Source organism: Artemia sp. Qi Xiang Cuo, chromosome 6 (genome assembly GCF_049724085.1).
Source record: "Artemia sp. Qi Xiang Cuo chromosome 6, ASM4972408v1, whole genome shotgun sequence".
NCBI lineage: Eukaryota > Metazoa > Arthropoda > Branchiopoda > Anostraca > Artemiidae > Artemia > Artemia sp. Qi Xiang Cuo.
In genome coordinates, this window is record NC_142799.1 from 65,275,454 (window position 1) to 65,292,127 (window position 16,674).

The following is a 16,674-nucleotide window of genomic DNA, read 5'->3' on the forward strand; positions in this document are numbered from 1 at the left end:
GCCTAATAACTGTGCCTTTATACATAACATGACCCCTACATCCCCTGGGAAAGGTACCTAAGTTATAAAATTTGCCTATTGTTTATGTATAGTATTTTTTATTGGGAAGCATGCATACATTTTTCGGGGGAGGGATTTTATGCTGGGAGGATTTTTCAGTGGAAAAATTTTTCATGGGGAGGGAAGTTTCCAAGGGGTAATCTTTTCAGGGGATATTTTATACTGGGGGAATTTTGCAGAATTCCTATACAAAATTATTTTTAGGTCCTGTTTTCCCTTTGCAGACTCAAATTTGGCATGGAGATGTTAAGGGGTGTTTGTCCGGGGTAAATATTCGCCAGGAATCAGTTGTAGGATATAGAGGATATTTCTGTGGAGAGGGGGATTTTTTTGTGGAAATGGAGCCAGATTTCCTGGCCCTATTTAAAAAAAAAATGATCACTAATTAGATAAAAAAAACAAGTTTTTTCAACTGAAAGTAAGGAGCAGCATTAAAACTTGACACGAAAAAAAATCGTTACTTATATTAGGGGAATGGACCCCTCCTCAACATTTCGCTCTTTATGCTAAAGTTTGAATTTATTCCCAATTATTTTGAATGAATTATTTATTTAAGTGACTGCTGAAACAAAAGGGTAGTTTAATTAGAACAATAAGAAGCTTTTTTAAAAGTACTACAAAACTTCCGCGTGAAGAGCGAGTTGTTATAGTGCTCTCCCCCTCCTCGTATACGTAATAATTTCTGTACGTTTTAAATTTTAATATTGCTCCTTACTTTCAGTTAATTGTTTTAGTTTTTATTATTTAATCTTAAGATTGGTCCCCCTTTGCGTCAGGTTGATTTCACAAACAGTGGTGCAATTTCGTCTGTGGTCAGGAAAAACGATTTTCCGTTGTTTAACTCATATTTGTTCTAAGATCTTACAGCTCACTGATGTTAGCAAAAAGTGTGAAGACCGCCACTGTTCTGCCATATAGAACAATGATGAGAGAACTTTAATGATATACTCATCAATGTTCTTAGATTAGACCGCTGATCAGAGCAGAATGATGAAAGGCGTTTGCAAAAGAACGCTATAAGATGTAAGATCTTAGTGCTAAGATTTGACTTTTAAGCGTTCTTTGTCAAAAGATGTAAGATCTTAGCACAAAGATGAGTAAAAGAAAGGCCTTCATGTTAATTTTTGTACGACAGTATGTCTAACACGGACTTTGACGTGTTAAATTGCGAAAAACACGAACCTCCTCCCTTTCGCCAGGCTTAGCTTTGCATTTTCAAAGTTGCATTTGCATTTTCAAACGGTTTTCCTTTTCAAATTTTTGTTAAGATGATAAAACTGAAAAATAGTGGCAGATTTTTTGAAGACTTTTTTGACATGCTAATTTTTGTTTGCCTGTAAGTTTGACAGGGGCTTTGAAAGGCTAAATTATGAAACATGGATTCAACACTTTTTCCTTTGCCTATTTCATCCCTGCCTGTATTTGGCTCAGTATTAACCACATGGTATTTCCGTCACCACCCTTGTCCATAAATTAGGCATATTTAGCAACTAAAGTTTGTTTAGGCCACCTATTGTCTTTCTGCTTGTTACGGCTAACGGGGAGAATATTTATAAGTTTCCATAGTGTGGAATTTGCTGTAGCCGCTGTTGACATGACGGGTAATAAAAACTTTCAATAACTTGTTTCCTGGCTGTAGTTGCGTAGGAACGTGCTCAGGAGTATGTTTGGATGAACCCTGAATGAATCCTTTTAATCCTTTGACACTAACCGTATGGTGACACCTCTTTTCATGCTAGGATAACCATGGAAGTCAAGCTTTGAATCCAGCCAGTGTTGCCGTTTTAGAAAAAAATCGGAAAAAAGCAAAAACAATGGATTATATTAATATAACTGAATTCGGTACTTGTTTGTTCAACGGAACGCACTCAATAAGTGAAGTTAGGTTAATCCTATAATGAAATATATTGAAACAAGATGATAATATAATACTTTAGAATCAAAATTACGAAAACTACGACAAGAATTGTAGAAAGCAGGCCGTGCAGAACACATTGTATTAAATACCTAACCTAGTCCCAAACCACCTCTATGTTTTAAATATTTAATAAAAATACACATAGGCCTACACCGTAGTTTTCTCACTCAAAATCAGCAATCATTACCGGTCCAGGAAGAAAAACCGGTTTCTGTTAGATCTTACAGGGCAGATCTTATTGTTTGAGAGGGTTGGTTCCTGTCAGAATGCCTTTTGGACATGGGCGACCATAAGGGGGATAGGATGGGGGGGGGGGGTCCAGGCCCCCCTGGCTGAATGACGCTGCCTTATATTTGTATTAATTTTAAAAGCTTTCCACAAAATAAGTTTCAAAGGAAATTAAAGAGCTCCATTAAGCCAAAAATAGGCAGAAACAAAGTCAAATAATCTTCAAAACCTAAAACTACCTCAGGTCACTATTAGTAAATAAATGAAACTAAAAAATAACAGAAATTAGAATAAATAGCCAAGCCAAACTCAAAACGAGCAAAAATTAACCTTACTAGGGCTTGCAACCCCCATCCCTTCTCAAAACAAGAACACAACTTAGACTCTATAAGAAATGACATTGGATTGTCAGTTTAATAAAAGTCTTAAATCTTAAGCCTTAAATTTTTTTATTTATTAAAGTAAAAAAAGTGAAAACATATAAAGCGCATTTTATTTTCAGTAAAGTGCAAATTATGTTCTGGTCTTGAGAAGGCATGGGGGATATCAGCCTTACTAATGTTAATTTTCTAACAATATTAATATCTTTTCAGTTTTTTCTATAAGAATCCATAGTTTAGCATGCTATTTGTATGTTAGGAGAAACTTTTTCAACAATTTTTAATCCAAACACAAATAGTATTTTTTTAAATTAATTTTATACCGCCTCAAGTTGACCTGAAAATAAAACTTAATATCAATTCCACAATTTCCTATTTATGCTCTTTGACAACCTGGATACACTTACACTCTATTTAATTATTTAAACTGTTAGAGGAGAAGTAGTAATAGTAAGTAGCCCCAAAACCTGAAACTTAATACCCCTAGTCATTCTCAATATATTGATGGAGTGTCTTATTGGTAACCGTAACCACATTACTTTTATATTTGGTTTTACAGTAGCATTTAGTATTGTAGCATAATGGGACAATTGCACAACTGGGGGGGGGGGGTGGTTGACATGCCCAATAAGACATAGAAATATTTGCTTATGACATAGTTACTGGACCGTTCTAGTATGCTGAACAAAATCGTTGTCTCAAAATTTTGACTGGATGTGTTTGTAAAATGATTTACCTTTAGAGACTGGCTGATTATCCTCCAATATCTTTTTACTCTTAAAAAGGACACTAGAACTTTTAATTTTGTTTTGAATTAGTCTTTTAAATGTTTCAATTATATTTTTAGCTATTATAGAGTGGTGCTTATATGCCCTTTTGAAAACCTGCATGCATACAGTTTTTTCATAACTACAGTGGTAGTATTAAAAGTATACACATAGTGCCTTCTGGCTAGTTTAAAATCCCCCACAACTTACCCTTAAGGTCCATCTTAATAATATTAAATAAAAAGAACAAGTTTTTTTTTTACTGAAAGTAAGGAGCGACGTTAAAACTTAAAATGAACGGAAATTATTCCGTATACGAAAGGGGTCTGCCCCTCCTCAACGCCTCGCTCTTTACACTAATTTTTTTTTATTGTTTTAAAAAATAAAGTTGTGAGACAGAGTCAAACTTTAGCTTAAAGAGCGAGGCATTGAGGAGGCGACAGCCTCTTTCATATACGGAATAATTTACGTTCGTTTTTAATGTCGTTTTAATGTAAGTTTTAATGTCGTTCCTTACTTTCAGTTAAAAAACTTGTTTTTTGTTATTTAATTTCTGAACGTTTTGACTTAATGCAGGTTTCGATTTTAGCTTACCGTACAAGAATATGTGAAACACAATTTGCATATTACTTTTACTTTATTTTGGTTAAATGGCTTTCTTGAAAGTTGTTTAATTTTATTTACGAACGGTTTTATTAGTAATACTACTACTACTACTAACAACTCATCGCAGCACCAAGCCGCCTGAGGCCAACATAGCTACGCACGCTCCTCCTCCACCCCAATCTATTCAAAGCTACCCTTTTTACACCCGCCCACGAAGTTCCCATTTCCTTTAAATCTTTCTTTATGGCGTCCTCCCACCCCAGACGGGGACGACGTGCTTTCCGTTTATCCCTAGACGGTTGGCCAAAAAGAACAATCTTAGGCAATCTGTCATCCTTCATCCGCACTACGTGCCCTAACCACCTCAACCTTTCTTTCATTATAGACCTAGAAAGAGGTATTAAACTACATTTTTCGTATAGCCTATTGTTTGAAATACGGTCAGTCAACCGGGTACCCAGAACAATCCTTAAGCAATTTCTCTGGAAAACATCTATCAAATCTTCATCCGCTTTTCGGAGCGTCCATGCTTCAGAGCCATATTTGACCACTGTCATCACTGTAGCTTCTAAGATTTATTAGTAATAAATATAAGTAACTTACGAATTAGCTTACGTAACGAACTTCTGTCGTATATTTTTATTACGTTTATTAGGGGGTTCGCCCCCTAGTCGATACCTCGCTCTTTACGCTAAATTTCAAATTTTGTTCCAATTCTTTAAGAATGACCCCAATAAACAATGCTATATGTAAACATTGGGCAAAGTTCATAACTTGCAGCCCTTCCCCTGGGGACTGTGGGGTATTAATCATCCTCAAAGACATAGTTATTATATTTTTTGACCACGCTGAACAAAATAGCTATCTCAAAATTTTGATCGGGTGACTTCGGGAAAAAAAATGAACGTGGGAGGGGACCTAGTTGCCCTCCATTTTTTGGTCACTTAAAAAGGGCACTAGAACTTTTACTTTTCCGTTCGAATGAGCCCTCCTGCGATATTCTAGGACCACTGGGTCGATACGATCACCCCTGGGAAAAAAAAACAAAAAAATAAACACGTCTCCGTGATCTTTCTTCTGGCAAAAAAAAAAATATACAAAATTCCACAGTTTTGTAGATAGGAGCTTGAAACCTCTACTGTAAGGTTCTCTGATAAGCTGAATCTGATGGTGTGATTTTTATTAAGGTTCTAGGACTTTTAGAGGGTGTTTCCGACTTTTTTTTCGAAAATAAGGCAAATTTTCTCAGGTGCGTAACTTTGATGGGTTGATGAACTTGATGAAACTTAAACATTTGAAAATAGCACAAAATCTGATTCTTTTGATGCATCTAATGGTATCAAAATTCTTTTTCTTAGAGTTTCGGTTACTATTGAGCTGGGTCGCTCCTTACTTATAGTTCGTTACCACGGACTGTTTGATAAGTTGTTCTTGAGATATTACTTTGTCCCCTCTTCGAAAGTCCACATGCTCATAGTTTGTTTTGATTTAGTTCAACGTCCGCCTAAATATTCCTTATATTTGATTGCTGAAGACATTGTTATATGCTCTTTGGACTATTGGGTACAAAATGGCTATCTCGCAAATTCGATTGAATATGAAAAGAAGATGTCAGGGAGGGGGAGGGGGCTATTTTCCCTCGATCACGTTTGTCTCATAAAATGGAACTTATAATAAGACCACCCCTTCTATAAAAACATTACAAGCCCCCAAGGCATAACTCACAACCCTTACCCCCAGACTCTGGCGGGTTGTGTCAACCCCAAAGACCTTGTTATGTGACCTTCGGACTATTTTTGAACAAATGGCTATCTCAAAATTTCTATTTGATATATTAGGGGAAAATACGACGTTGGAGGGGTATAGCTGCCCTCCAATAAATTTGACTCTTAAAAGGGCAATTCAACTTCTGACTTCCAATCCAATGAGCCCCCTTAGAAGTTTATACGACCACACTTTCCATAAAAACCTTAGCCTATGTTCCTTCGGAATATAAGAATTCACATTAAAATCCAATCTTTGAAACTAAAATATTTTCAAAAAAGAGTCCTCGGTGAACTTCCCTGAAGTAATGATACTAGGGCTGTTTTAAAAATATTTTAGTTTCAAAGATTGGATTTTAATGTGAGCTCTTTTATATTCGTTTTTTCTTTATTTGTTTTGCTGATGACGGCCCTTGGATATAGGGTCGAAATATTCATCTAAAGTTGCGTTCCACTGTCTTATATATATAAAAAAAATTCCATGTTGTTTTACTTGTTGTTTATAATTTGATATAAATTACCTTATTAAATAAAATGATAAAATTAGCCCAAACTGTTATTTGGGCTAATCATTCTCTCCATTGTGGCTAATTTAGTTCAACGAAAACCAGATAGCCGTGTTGTCAACAGAAATATATTGGCAAAACTGATGATGTGACATCTTTTACTTATTGTCCAAGATAAACGTTTAATGAAAATAGTCTCGAATTGTCACACCCAAAAAAGTGCGCATTTGACACCCCTTCCGAAAATGATCTACTAAGGGGGATAAGGTACTTTTTTGAATATTTTCTTTGTCACACTTGCAATGACATATTTCTGTACTTTCTATAAAGGAAATGTTTGCAAACATTTAACATTTGATTACCCCTTTTCACAGACTCCCTAACTTAATTTTGTATAATTTGTGCGGTAATGAACCCATATTGTTTAGCTACAAACTATAGGCTACTTCTTGCAGATTTTTTTTTAAATATAATTCCTCAAACAAGCTGTCAGGGATGCCAATGCACGAAATTTATGAGGGTGGGGGGGTGCACGAAATTTTCTCTGCCCTCCGTTTTGTACACCATTTGCTCATCTTACTGATGAACTTATGTCATCTGAATATAACTAATTATGAAGTACTTAAGTATTATACATCATGTTTGGCCTTTTCTTAAAATCGTTAAATATTATATTTGGTTGTAAGCATTATTATTTATACTTTAAGTGTTAGATTGTAAATTTTACAGTTTTTTTGCTACCGTATCACCATCTAGCTCAAGTGTTTCAATCGTATGCTTTATTACGAGTATAATGAAGTAAATAATTCGCAATGGAGTATCCTCACTTATATTTTATAATTATGTTAGAAGCTCTGATGGTTTTAATGTAAATAAATATGAAGAGGAAGCAGTGGTGGCATTTTTTTTTGTGGGGGGGGGGAGCTGTGTCCTCTGTAGATTTTTAGCCCACCTCTAGATCTTGAAAAATACTTCTTTGCAGTATTTTCATTGAGAAATGTCTTTTTTTGGTATTTCCGTTAAGAAAGTTGAAAAAAAAAACTAATTTACATCCTATTTATCAAAATATATATATTTTACCTCCCCTTAAGTTTTCTTGAATTGACGCCACTAAAAGAAAGGTTCATTGCGTGGAACTGTTTCATTCTTATAGACTTTTTCTGTTTGAGGTATGTAGTGTCACTTGGACCCTTTTAAACAACTAATCAATAGCAAAGAACTAAAAAGAAACGTGCAAGCATCAGATTCTATTTTTGATGTTTTCCATCTAAAATCAAAAGACTAATTGAATACAAAAGACTTGTTTATATTTGATAAATGTTTTAACGTCAAAATTTAGTTGTTCACTAGTTAATCGCTGAAACGTTCAATCGCTAGTCGATCGTCAATCAAAACGTTGATTTTGGTGCGAAGTATATCTGCTTAAATATTATTGTTGTTGAGTTATAATTAATATCTGATTAACACTAGCTATTTTCATAGCTGATTAATCGTTTTTCCTTTTCAGACGTTTAGAGCAGAATCAAATATCCGAAATTCCTGCAAAAGCTTTCTTGAATTATAAGAAACTAAAAAGAATGTAAGTAACGAGATTTAATTTCCTTTTCTTACTATTGTATGTATTCTTCACCGGTTTGAAGCCTTAGAAAAATCACAAATAAATAGAAATAAAGAACAATTGAGAACTTAGAAATGCCAAATGCGTACAGATTGCTTACTAGACAAAGAATTGTTTCTTTCAGAAGTTGTATATAGGCTAAAGATGTCTTTGATTAATAATACAACTAACCTCTTCTCAAGTTTTTAGAAGGATCTAAATAGAGGGGGAAAGAAGGGAATGACAATTGCACTTTTAAAACAGTGTTTTCACTCAATGATTTAATTTACTTATTTTCAGCTTTTCTGGGACCATTGATTTCAAGTAATGTCAGGAAATATCAGTAACCGACGCAAGTGGCGCTAATTCTGGTATTTCAATATCCTAAAAAAATATTATTTTGAAAGACTTTTCGCAGTCGTTTACTCTAACAAGAATCTGCAATACTCTATTAGCAAAAAAAAGAAAAAGAAAAAAATACGGCCTTCATCAGTTTAAGAAAAAAAGATGCAACTATGACATTGTGTATAAAAAACTTTTTGGTTCCGACCCTGTCTCCTTTGTCGCCTTCATAGCCCCATGTCTCTCGGTGTACTCGATGTAAATTGGCACAATCTTGAAAAACTTGTGCAACCTTTGAAATATAAAAAAGAAGACACTCCGATCTTACTTATATTGATATGTTATGGAGTCCTGCAGATTCAGGTCAAGAGGTTTTTTTTGGGGCAGAGGAGGTACTTGTCCCAGGCATAGAAATTTCATGGTTGCAAAATTTCAAATAGTAATCTTACGGTTAAAATCATTTTATTATTTTTGAAATTTTAATTAAAGTAAAGTAGAGAACGCAGTTGGCAGTAAGAATAAGCAACTTGAATCAGAAATTTTTATTTTCCCCCAGATAATTCATTCGATATTCATTTCTAAAGTATGAAGAATTATATTTTGAATATTAACGACACTTAATTTATTTTCATTACATTTCCTCTTCTACATCTAAATACCCTAAATTCATCTTGATTACTGATTAGTAATCTTTATTACATGATTACTCTTTTATTCCTTTCTTTAACAATACTTTTTTATTTACAGCAGAGAGAGATAGAGAGAGAGAGATAGAGAGAGCGAGATAGAGAGAGAGAGAGATAGAGAGAGAGAGAGATAGAGAGAGAGAAAAACACAGAAAAGTTGTAAACTTTTTCAAAAAAGCACTAGTTGTTCTGGACAGGAAAACCCTTCTAAATACCTGTCCATTTTGAAAGATGTAAAGTAAAATAAATTAAAAAAGTCGTAATAGTCCAAAAGAGTCGAAAAAGATATGTGCCATGCTAATTATGGTTGTTATTTCATCTCCAAATCTTTTCCTTTTTTCCTTTTTTTGGTAGTTTTTGTTCAGCTATATTTTATCTTAGTATCTATGCATTTCTAAAAACCATGGATCTTCACTATTTTTATTTTTATTTTGCATACAACGGTGACACAAAGGAAAAGTTGAAAAACGTTAATAAAAAAATATGCAAAATCACTTGAAAATTACGGTGAAACTTAAGCTATAGTTTAAAAGGTTTTAAACGAAGCGAGATCGGGACTTCACATTGGATTTTTCATTGTAGTGAACTGGTCCCCTCCGAAATGGTGTCTCTCTAGGTAGTGTATATACCAAGGTATGAAAAAAGCTATTTTATGGTTGTAGCGATAGCTGCAACTTAGTAAAGTACGAGTGTATAGTAACAAAAAAAAAGTTTTTAAAGAAAAACTGGTAATTAAGAAAAGGTTGGCATTTTTGGCTGATTTAGGAGTAGTAGCTTTTATCTCGATTAATCTGAATAGTAAAATGTAATTTTAAAAACAAATTTAAGGAATTTTGGAAAATAGCCTGAAACCCTAAAAATTGCGTCGGGATCGTCGGAAGCACACCATCGGAATCGGCTAAGCCGAAAACCTCGCACAGGAAATTTACAATCCCTTGGCTTGAACAACAAGAAAAATTACTTTTTTCATTGGTAGTACTTATGTGTCCCTTTTCCCCTTTTGTTTCCTTAAAAAACCCTCCTAAAAATTGTCAATAGCTATAGGGGTACTTGTCGGTTATTGGAAACACACCCGTGAAGTGAAGTTAGGTTAATCCTAAAGAAATATAGCAAAATATGATAATAAAATAAACAAAATTATGAAACCTAACCCAACCTAACCTAACATCCACCCCCCCCCGCGAATGTCTAAATATAAAGCTCAAAGGTACTTATGTATTGTACGAGAAACACTCGAGAAGGGAAGTTTGATAAATGCTAATGAAATAAAACGAAATATGATGAAAATATAATACTTTATTAGCAAAATTAGGATAATTAAAACTTAGAATTATGTGCCCAGAACGCAGAAATGTCGTTAATAATCGTGTTGAAATAAGTTCTTGTTTTACACTTCCAAGGATGTCGCTTCTCGTAAGAGTACAAAGTCATGGTGTGTCCATTGATGCACTGTTATGGTTTGGGCAACAACCTCTTATCCTGGAAAAATATAATTTTCTGTTCTTCGGTCCTTGGCAAACCCCAAATCTTAATTTGAACATCTATGGTGATACACTATATTATATCACTATACAGTGCAAACTAACCGGTTATTGTCCTATCTGATGTTCGCGATCAAAGTTCTCGAGTGTTTATCTGATCTTTACGATCCAAATTCTCGAGTGTTTCTCATATAATACATAAGTACCAGCTCAAATTATACAAGTGCAATGTATTCTTTCTAAGTCCAGTGCATTTCATCATCCGTCACTTGTTTTTGTAGCTATCAAACCGGTTTTCTGAGATGTAACCTTAGCGTAATCCTTGAATATGTTTTCAATAACCGACAAGTATCGCTATAGGGATGGTATGACCCCTGGTCCCCTGATACAGTGCCTGCTTCTCCAAGTTTTATAAAAAAAGAAAAGAAAAGATGCCAGACTATTACTATTTTTCCATTGCGATCACTGTGTCGGATTCAAAGATGCAGTGTGAAAAAAAAACAAAAAACATTCCACCAGCTGAAGAGCTCACATTTCTAGCTTTTATCTCGACATGAATGAGCCTATAATTTATGTTGCTAAACTGACTTTCCATGCTAAATAAACACCAATAAGAAACCAGAGAAGCCTTTATTGTTCCTTGTTTTTGAAAATTATGTGCAAAAAAAGTAAAAAATAACATGTTCAAGTGGACATGTAACATCGATAAAGAGGAGATTTGGATGAATAAAGGTTATTTAAACCACTCCGGGGAATACATACAGCGGGCCGGTTACCCAAATAAATTTTTGGAGGCTGATCTTTGCTCCCTTTTTTGTAGTTGATAGTCGTTAAAATTTGGTTTTAGCTCTCATATTGGCCTATATAAACCGCAACAAAAATGAAAGAAAATATAAAGAATGAAAGAACTAGAAAAAAATTGTGTAGAAAGAAAGAAAGAGAAAGAAAAAATTGTACCTAGTTTTTAAGACCACACTGGCTATATGCATGACAATATAAGAAAATATTGATAAAAGAGGTTATTTTCAGACATAAAAAAAAACAGTTATCACCTCGTCACCCTGTTCTAGTGCCGCACGATCTCTATTTTTCAATACGGGATCCTAGGTTTTGAACTCAGCTACCACAGGGCCTGCAATTACATGGAGATTATGCAAGAGTGGCTCCATATTACCGAATACGTAGTTAATTGAAAATATTAAAAATTAGTTTTTTTTTGCGGTCTGAATGCTAAAAAGCCATTAGTTTTTATAGCTATATATAAATTCCATAAATTATGCCAAACATTATTGGACGTGAATTTTTAGAATGAATCGTTTGAGTATTAATAAAAATAAATTGAGATGACGCTGTTTTATTATTAAGAAAGTTGTTCCCCTTTCTGAAATTAAAAAGATAGAAAGTACGATTAGATTTTGCCGAGTTACTTTCCCTGAAAACAAACTGTAAAGTTTTATGGAAGGTAAGTCTCAGCAATTCAAGCGGAAAGAAACCAATTATATTTGTGTTTAGCTTACCATGCAGCTTTTTATTAAGGGAAAGGGGGACTAGATCAAAGGTTATCACCACGCCATTATTGTTTTTTTTTTTTTTTGAAACTTTATTTTTTTCTTTTCTAGAGATATGAGTAATAACCGTATTGCCAAGATTGCCGCTGATGCTTTTGTTGGACTAAAGTCAATGACTTCACTGTAAGTTGTTAACATTTTGTGCTCTAGAATATTAGAATTTTTTGTATTAGTATTAGAGTAGTTTGAATTATGCCGCCCATGGTTTTGTTGGAGTAAAGTTAATAACCGCTAATCGTCTACAATTTGCTAATAATTTGTGTTCTAGAATGTGATTTTTTTTTTTTTTATAGTATCAGAGTAGTTAGAATTATGCCGCCTATGCTTTTGTTAGACTAATGTCAATATCGTCGCTGAACGTGTACAGGTTTTATGGAAAGGGTGGTTGTAGGAACTTCAGAGGGGGAGCATCGGATAGGTAATCAGACGCCCTAGTGCCCGTTTTAAGATTCTAAGTGATTTTAGGGCGGATAATCCCTCCCCCCACACCTCGTATTTTCACGAAATGCGTCAGATAGAAATTTTGCAATGGCCATTACTTGTCGTAGAAACTTCAACTAGGTCTCATTCGATTGGAATTGAAACGGCTAGTGCCCTTTTAATAGTTGAAAGTGATTGAGGACAACCAACCCCCCTCCTGCTTCCACAGTCTCCCTAAACACCTCCAATCAAAATTTCGAGATAGTCATTTTGTTCAGCGTAGTTAAAAGGTCCAGAAGTTATGTATTTGAGGATGACATCCCCCCATAGCCCTTAGGGCAAGGGTTGTAAGCTATGTCCTCGGGGCATATGAGGTTTTTATAGAAAGGGTGGTTGTATGAACTTTGGAGGGGGCTCAATGGATTGGTAATCAGAAGTTTAAGTGCCCTGTTTAAAATTCTAAGTGATTGGAGGGCGGACAATCCCCCCCCACAACTCGTATTTTCCCGAAATGCATCAGATAGAAATTTTGCGATGGCCATTTCTTGTCGTAGAAACTTCAACTAGGGCTCATTCGATTGGAAATTGAAGGGGCTAGTGCCCTTTTAATAGTTGAAAGTGATTGAGGGCAACCAACCCCCCTCCTGCGTCCACCCTCTCTCCAAACACATCCAATCAAAATTTTGAGATAGTCATTTTGTTCAGCGAAGTTAAAAGGTCCAGAAGTTATGTATTTGAGGATGACAACCCCGCCCCCCATAGCCCTTAGGGCAAGGGTTGTAAGCTATGTCCTCTGGGCATATAAGGTTTTTATAGAAAGGGTGGTCCCACACCTCGCATTTTACCAAAATGTATCCGATAGAAATTTGAGATGGGTATTTGTTAGTAGTGTTCTAATAGGCACCACAGAACCTACAGGAAAACCTACAAGAATATGGTCAAAAGTGTAATAGATTGAAAACCTACATGAAAATATACAATAAAATTGCGCGAGGAAAGGCCACATCTTTTAATTGTTTTATTAACCTATTTGGGGAGCTTACGTTTCTTGGCACCTTTTCACAGCATATACTTATGGATACCTTTCCAATAAAGATGATTGAACATGCTTTTACAATCGGAAATATTTGATTAACATTTGCAAAAAGGGGTAATGGGATTTGCGAATTGGAGTGTAGGATTTGACTTGAAATCAAAATTTTTAACAAGAAATGACGGAAAAGTGTTTTGGAGGAGATGGGGTGATTGTGTAATGTATAATACACAAGTGATGTTTTGGACAGTGTTGTCGATTTAAAATAGTTTAAAAATAAAAAAAATTAACAAGAAATGGCTGAAAAGTGTTTTGAGGGAGATGGGTTGCATGGAGGGTTGAGTTGCACGAGGGTTCAGTTAAAGGGGGTACAGTTACACGGGAGTTTAGTTAAATGGGGTCGAGTTGCCCGAGGGTTCAGTACCACGAGGGTTCAGTAGCACGCGGGTTCAGTAGCACGGGGGTTCAGTTGTACGGGGTTTCGGTTATACAGGGGTTCAGTTACATGGGGGGTTTAGTTGCACGGGAGTCTAGTTAAATGGGGCTCGAGTTGCACGGGGGTTGAGTTGCACGAGGTTTCGGTTGCAGGGGGGTTCGGTAACATGCAGATTCAGTTACACGGGGTTTAGTTAAATGTGGTTGAGTTGCATAGTCTCGTTGGAAAAAATTGAAATTCATAATTAAACAGTTCTATTAAGAGCTATTTCTATGGAAATGGTTCATTTTTGAATTGAAACTATGCTTTTCTGACTGAAGATACACATTTGAATCAGAAAATGTGAAAATGTACACAATTAAAACAGAAAAGCGTGTATTGATAATATTTACTATAATTTCGGCTGAAAAATAGAGGTTCACGCTTAAAAAGTTCTATTAAGAGCTATTTTTAAAGAAATGGCTCATTTTTGAACCAAAGCTACGCTTTTCTGACTGAAGATATACATTATAATCAGAAAAATGTATATTGATATTATATTCTATAGTCTCGATGGAAAAAATTGGAGTTCATACTTAAACAGCTCTATTAAAAGCTATTGCTATGGAAATGGCTCATTTTTGAATCGAAACTACGCTTTTCTGACTAAAGATACACATTTGAATCAGAAAAAGTGAAAATGTACACAACTGAAACAGAGAAGTGCGTTTTTACCGTATTTTCTAAAATTTCGTCTGAAAAATAGGTGTTCACACTTAAAAAGTTCTATAAAGAGCTATTTTTATGGAAATGGTTCATTTTTGAACCACAACTACGCTTTTCTGACTGAATATATACATTATAATCAGAGAAATGTGTTTTGATAGTATTTTCTATAGTCTCATTGGAAAAAATTGGAGTTCATACTTAAACAGTTCTATTAAGAGCTATTGCCATGGAAATGGTTCATTTTTGAACCAAAACTACGCTTTTCTGACTGAAGATATACATTATAATAAGAGAAATTTTTTTGGATAGTATTTTCTATATTGTCTATGGAAAAAATTGGAGTTCATACTTAAACAGTTCTATTAAAAGCTATTTGTATGGAAATGGATCATTTTTGAAAAAAAACTACTCTTTTCTGACTAAAGATATACATTATAATCAGAGAATTGTGTATTGATAGTATTTTCTATAGTCTCGCTGGAAAAAATTGGAGTTCATACTTAAACAGTTCTATTAATAGCTATTGCTATGGAAATGGCTCATTTTTGAATCGAAACTACGCTTTTCTGACTGAAGATACACATTTGAATAAGAAAAAGGGAAAATTTACACAACTGAAACAGAGAAGTGTGTTTTGACCGTATTTTCTATAATTTGGTCTGAAAAATAGGAGTTCACACTTAAAAAGTTCTATTAAGAGCTATTTTTATGGAAATGGTTCATTTTTGAACCAAAACTACGCTTTTCTGACTGAAGATATACATTATAATCAGAGAAATGTGTTTTGATAGTATTTTCTATAGTGTCGTTGGAAAAAATTGGAGTTCATACTTAAACAGTTCTATTAAGAGCTATTGCTATGGAAATGGTTCATTTTTGAACCAAAACTACGCTTTTCTGACTGAAGATATACATTATAATCAGAGAAATGTGTTTTTATAGTATTTTCTATATTTTCGTCTGAAAAATAGGAGTTCACACTGAAAAAATTCTAGTAAGAGCTATTTTTATGGAAATGGTTCATTTTTGAACCAAAACTACGCATTTCTGACTGAAGATATATATTATAATCAGAGAAATGTGTTTTGATAGTATTCTCTATAGTCTCGTTGGAAAAAATTGGAGTTCATACTTAAACAATTCTATTAAGAGCTATTGCTATGGAAATGGCTCGTTTTTGAGTTGAAACTGTGCTTTTCTGACTGAATATGCACATTTGAATAAGAAAATGTGAAAATATACCCAACTGAAACAGTGAAGTGTGTTTTGGCCGTATTTTCTATTAATTCGTCTTAAAAATACTTAAACAATTCTATTAAGAGCTATTGCTATGGAAATGGCTCATTTTTGAATCGAAACTATGCTTTTCTGACTGAAGATACACATTTGAATCAGAAAATGTGAAAATATAAACAACTGAAACAGAGAAGTGTGTTTTGGCCGTATTTTCTATAATTTCGTCTGAAAAATACTTAAACAATTCTATTAAGAGCTATTGCTATGGAAACGGTTCATTTTTGAACCAAAACTACGCTTTTCTGACTGAAGATATACATTATAATCAGAGAAATGTGTTTTGATCATATATTCTTATAATTTTTTTTGGAAAAATTGAGTTCATTTATTTCATTTTTTAAGGTTAATTTAGACGAGGTTACGTGCGCGCACGTAACCTCATCTAAATTAACCTTAAAAAATGAAATAAAGCTATGTCGACTTTGCATGTCTCAGCCCGAAATGAGAGGCTTTTAGCTCCCTCCTCCATACACAATTTTTAAAAACTACATCAGAGTGGTATTTTCTGCCATTTTTCCCGCTAAGTAACAAAACCAAGGGAATTGTCTCCGGCGCGCCGGAGACCAAAGCAAAATCTCAAAAATTCCTCTGGTCTTGATTTCACCTCCTAAGCTTAAACAGCGAGGCATTCAATAGTCGTTCTTTTTCATTCTATTAAAAATAAAAAAAAATGTACCATTGTTGCATCTCTAACCAATGAAAAATCTCAAAAATTACTCTGATCTTGTTTTCACCTCTTAACTGAAACTGCCCGGCCGCGCACCGGAGGGGGGCATTAAATAGTGGAATTTATGAAGAAATTGCTCTGCCTTGGAGACATTGAAAATTGTTTGTGATAAAAAAGAGAAAAAAAAGGAATTGTCCGGTTATCGAGACTAG

At 34.5% G+C, this 16,674-nt stretch overlaps 1 protein-coding gene across 2 annotated transcripts in view; it reads left to right on the top strand.

Moving 5' to 3' along the window:
- The window catches only part of sli (slit guidance ligand), a 360,459-nt gene that overhangs the window by 111,020 nt on the left and 232,765 nt on the right, over positions 1-16,674 (top strand). For both annotated transcript variants that reach the window (XM_089090917.1, XM_089090918.1), the window contains exons 5-6: positions 7,736-7,807; positions 11,954-12,025. In XM_089090917.1, coding sequence (XP_088947043.1) covers positions 7,736-7,807; positions 11,954-12,025 — 144 coding nt within the window. The remainder of the gene's footprint in view (positions 1-7,735; positions 7,808-11,953; positions 12,026-16,674) is intronic.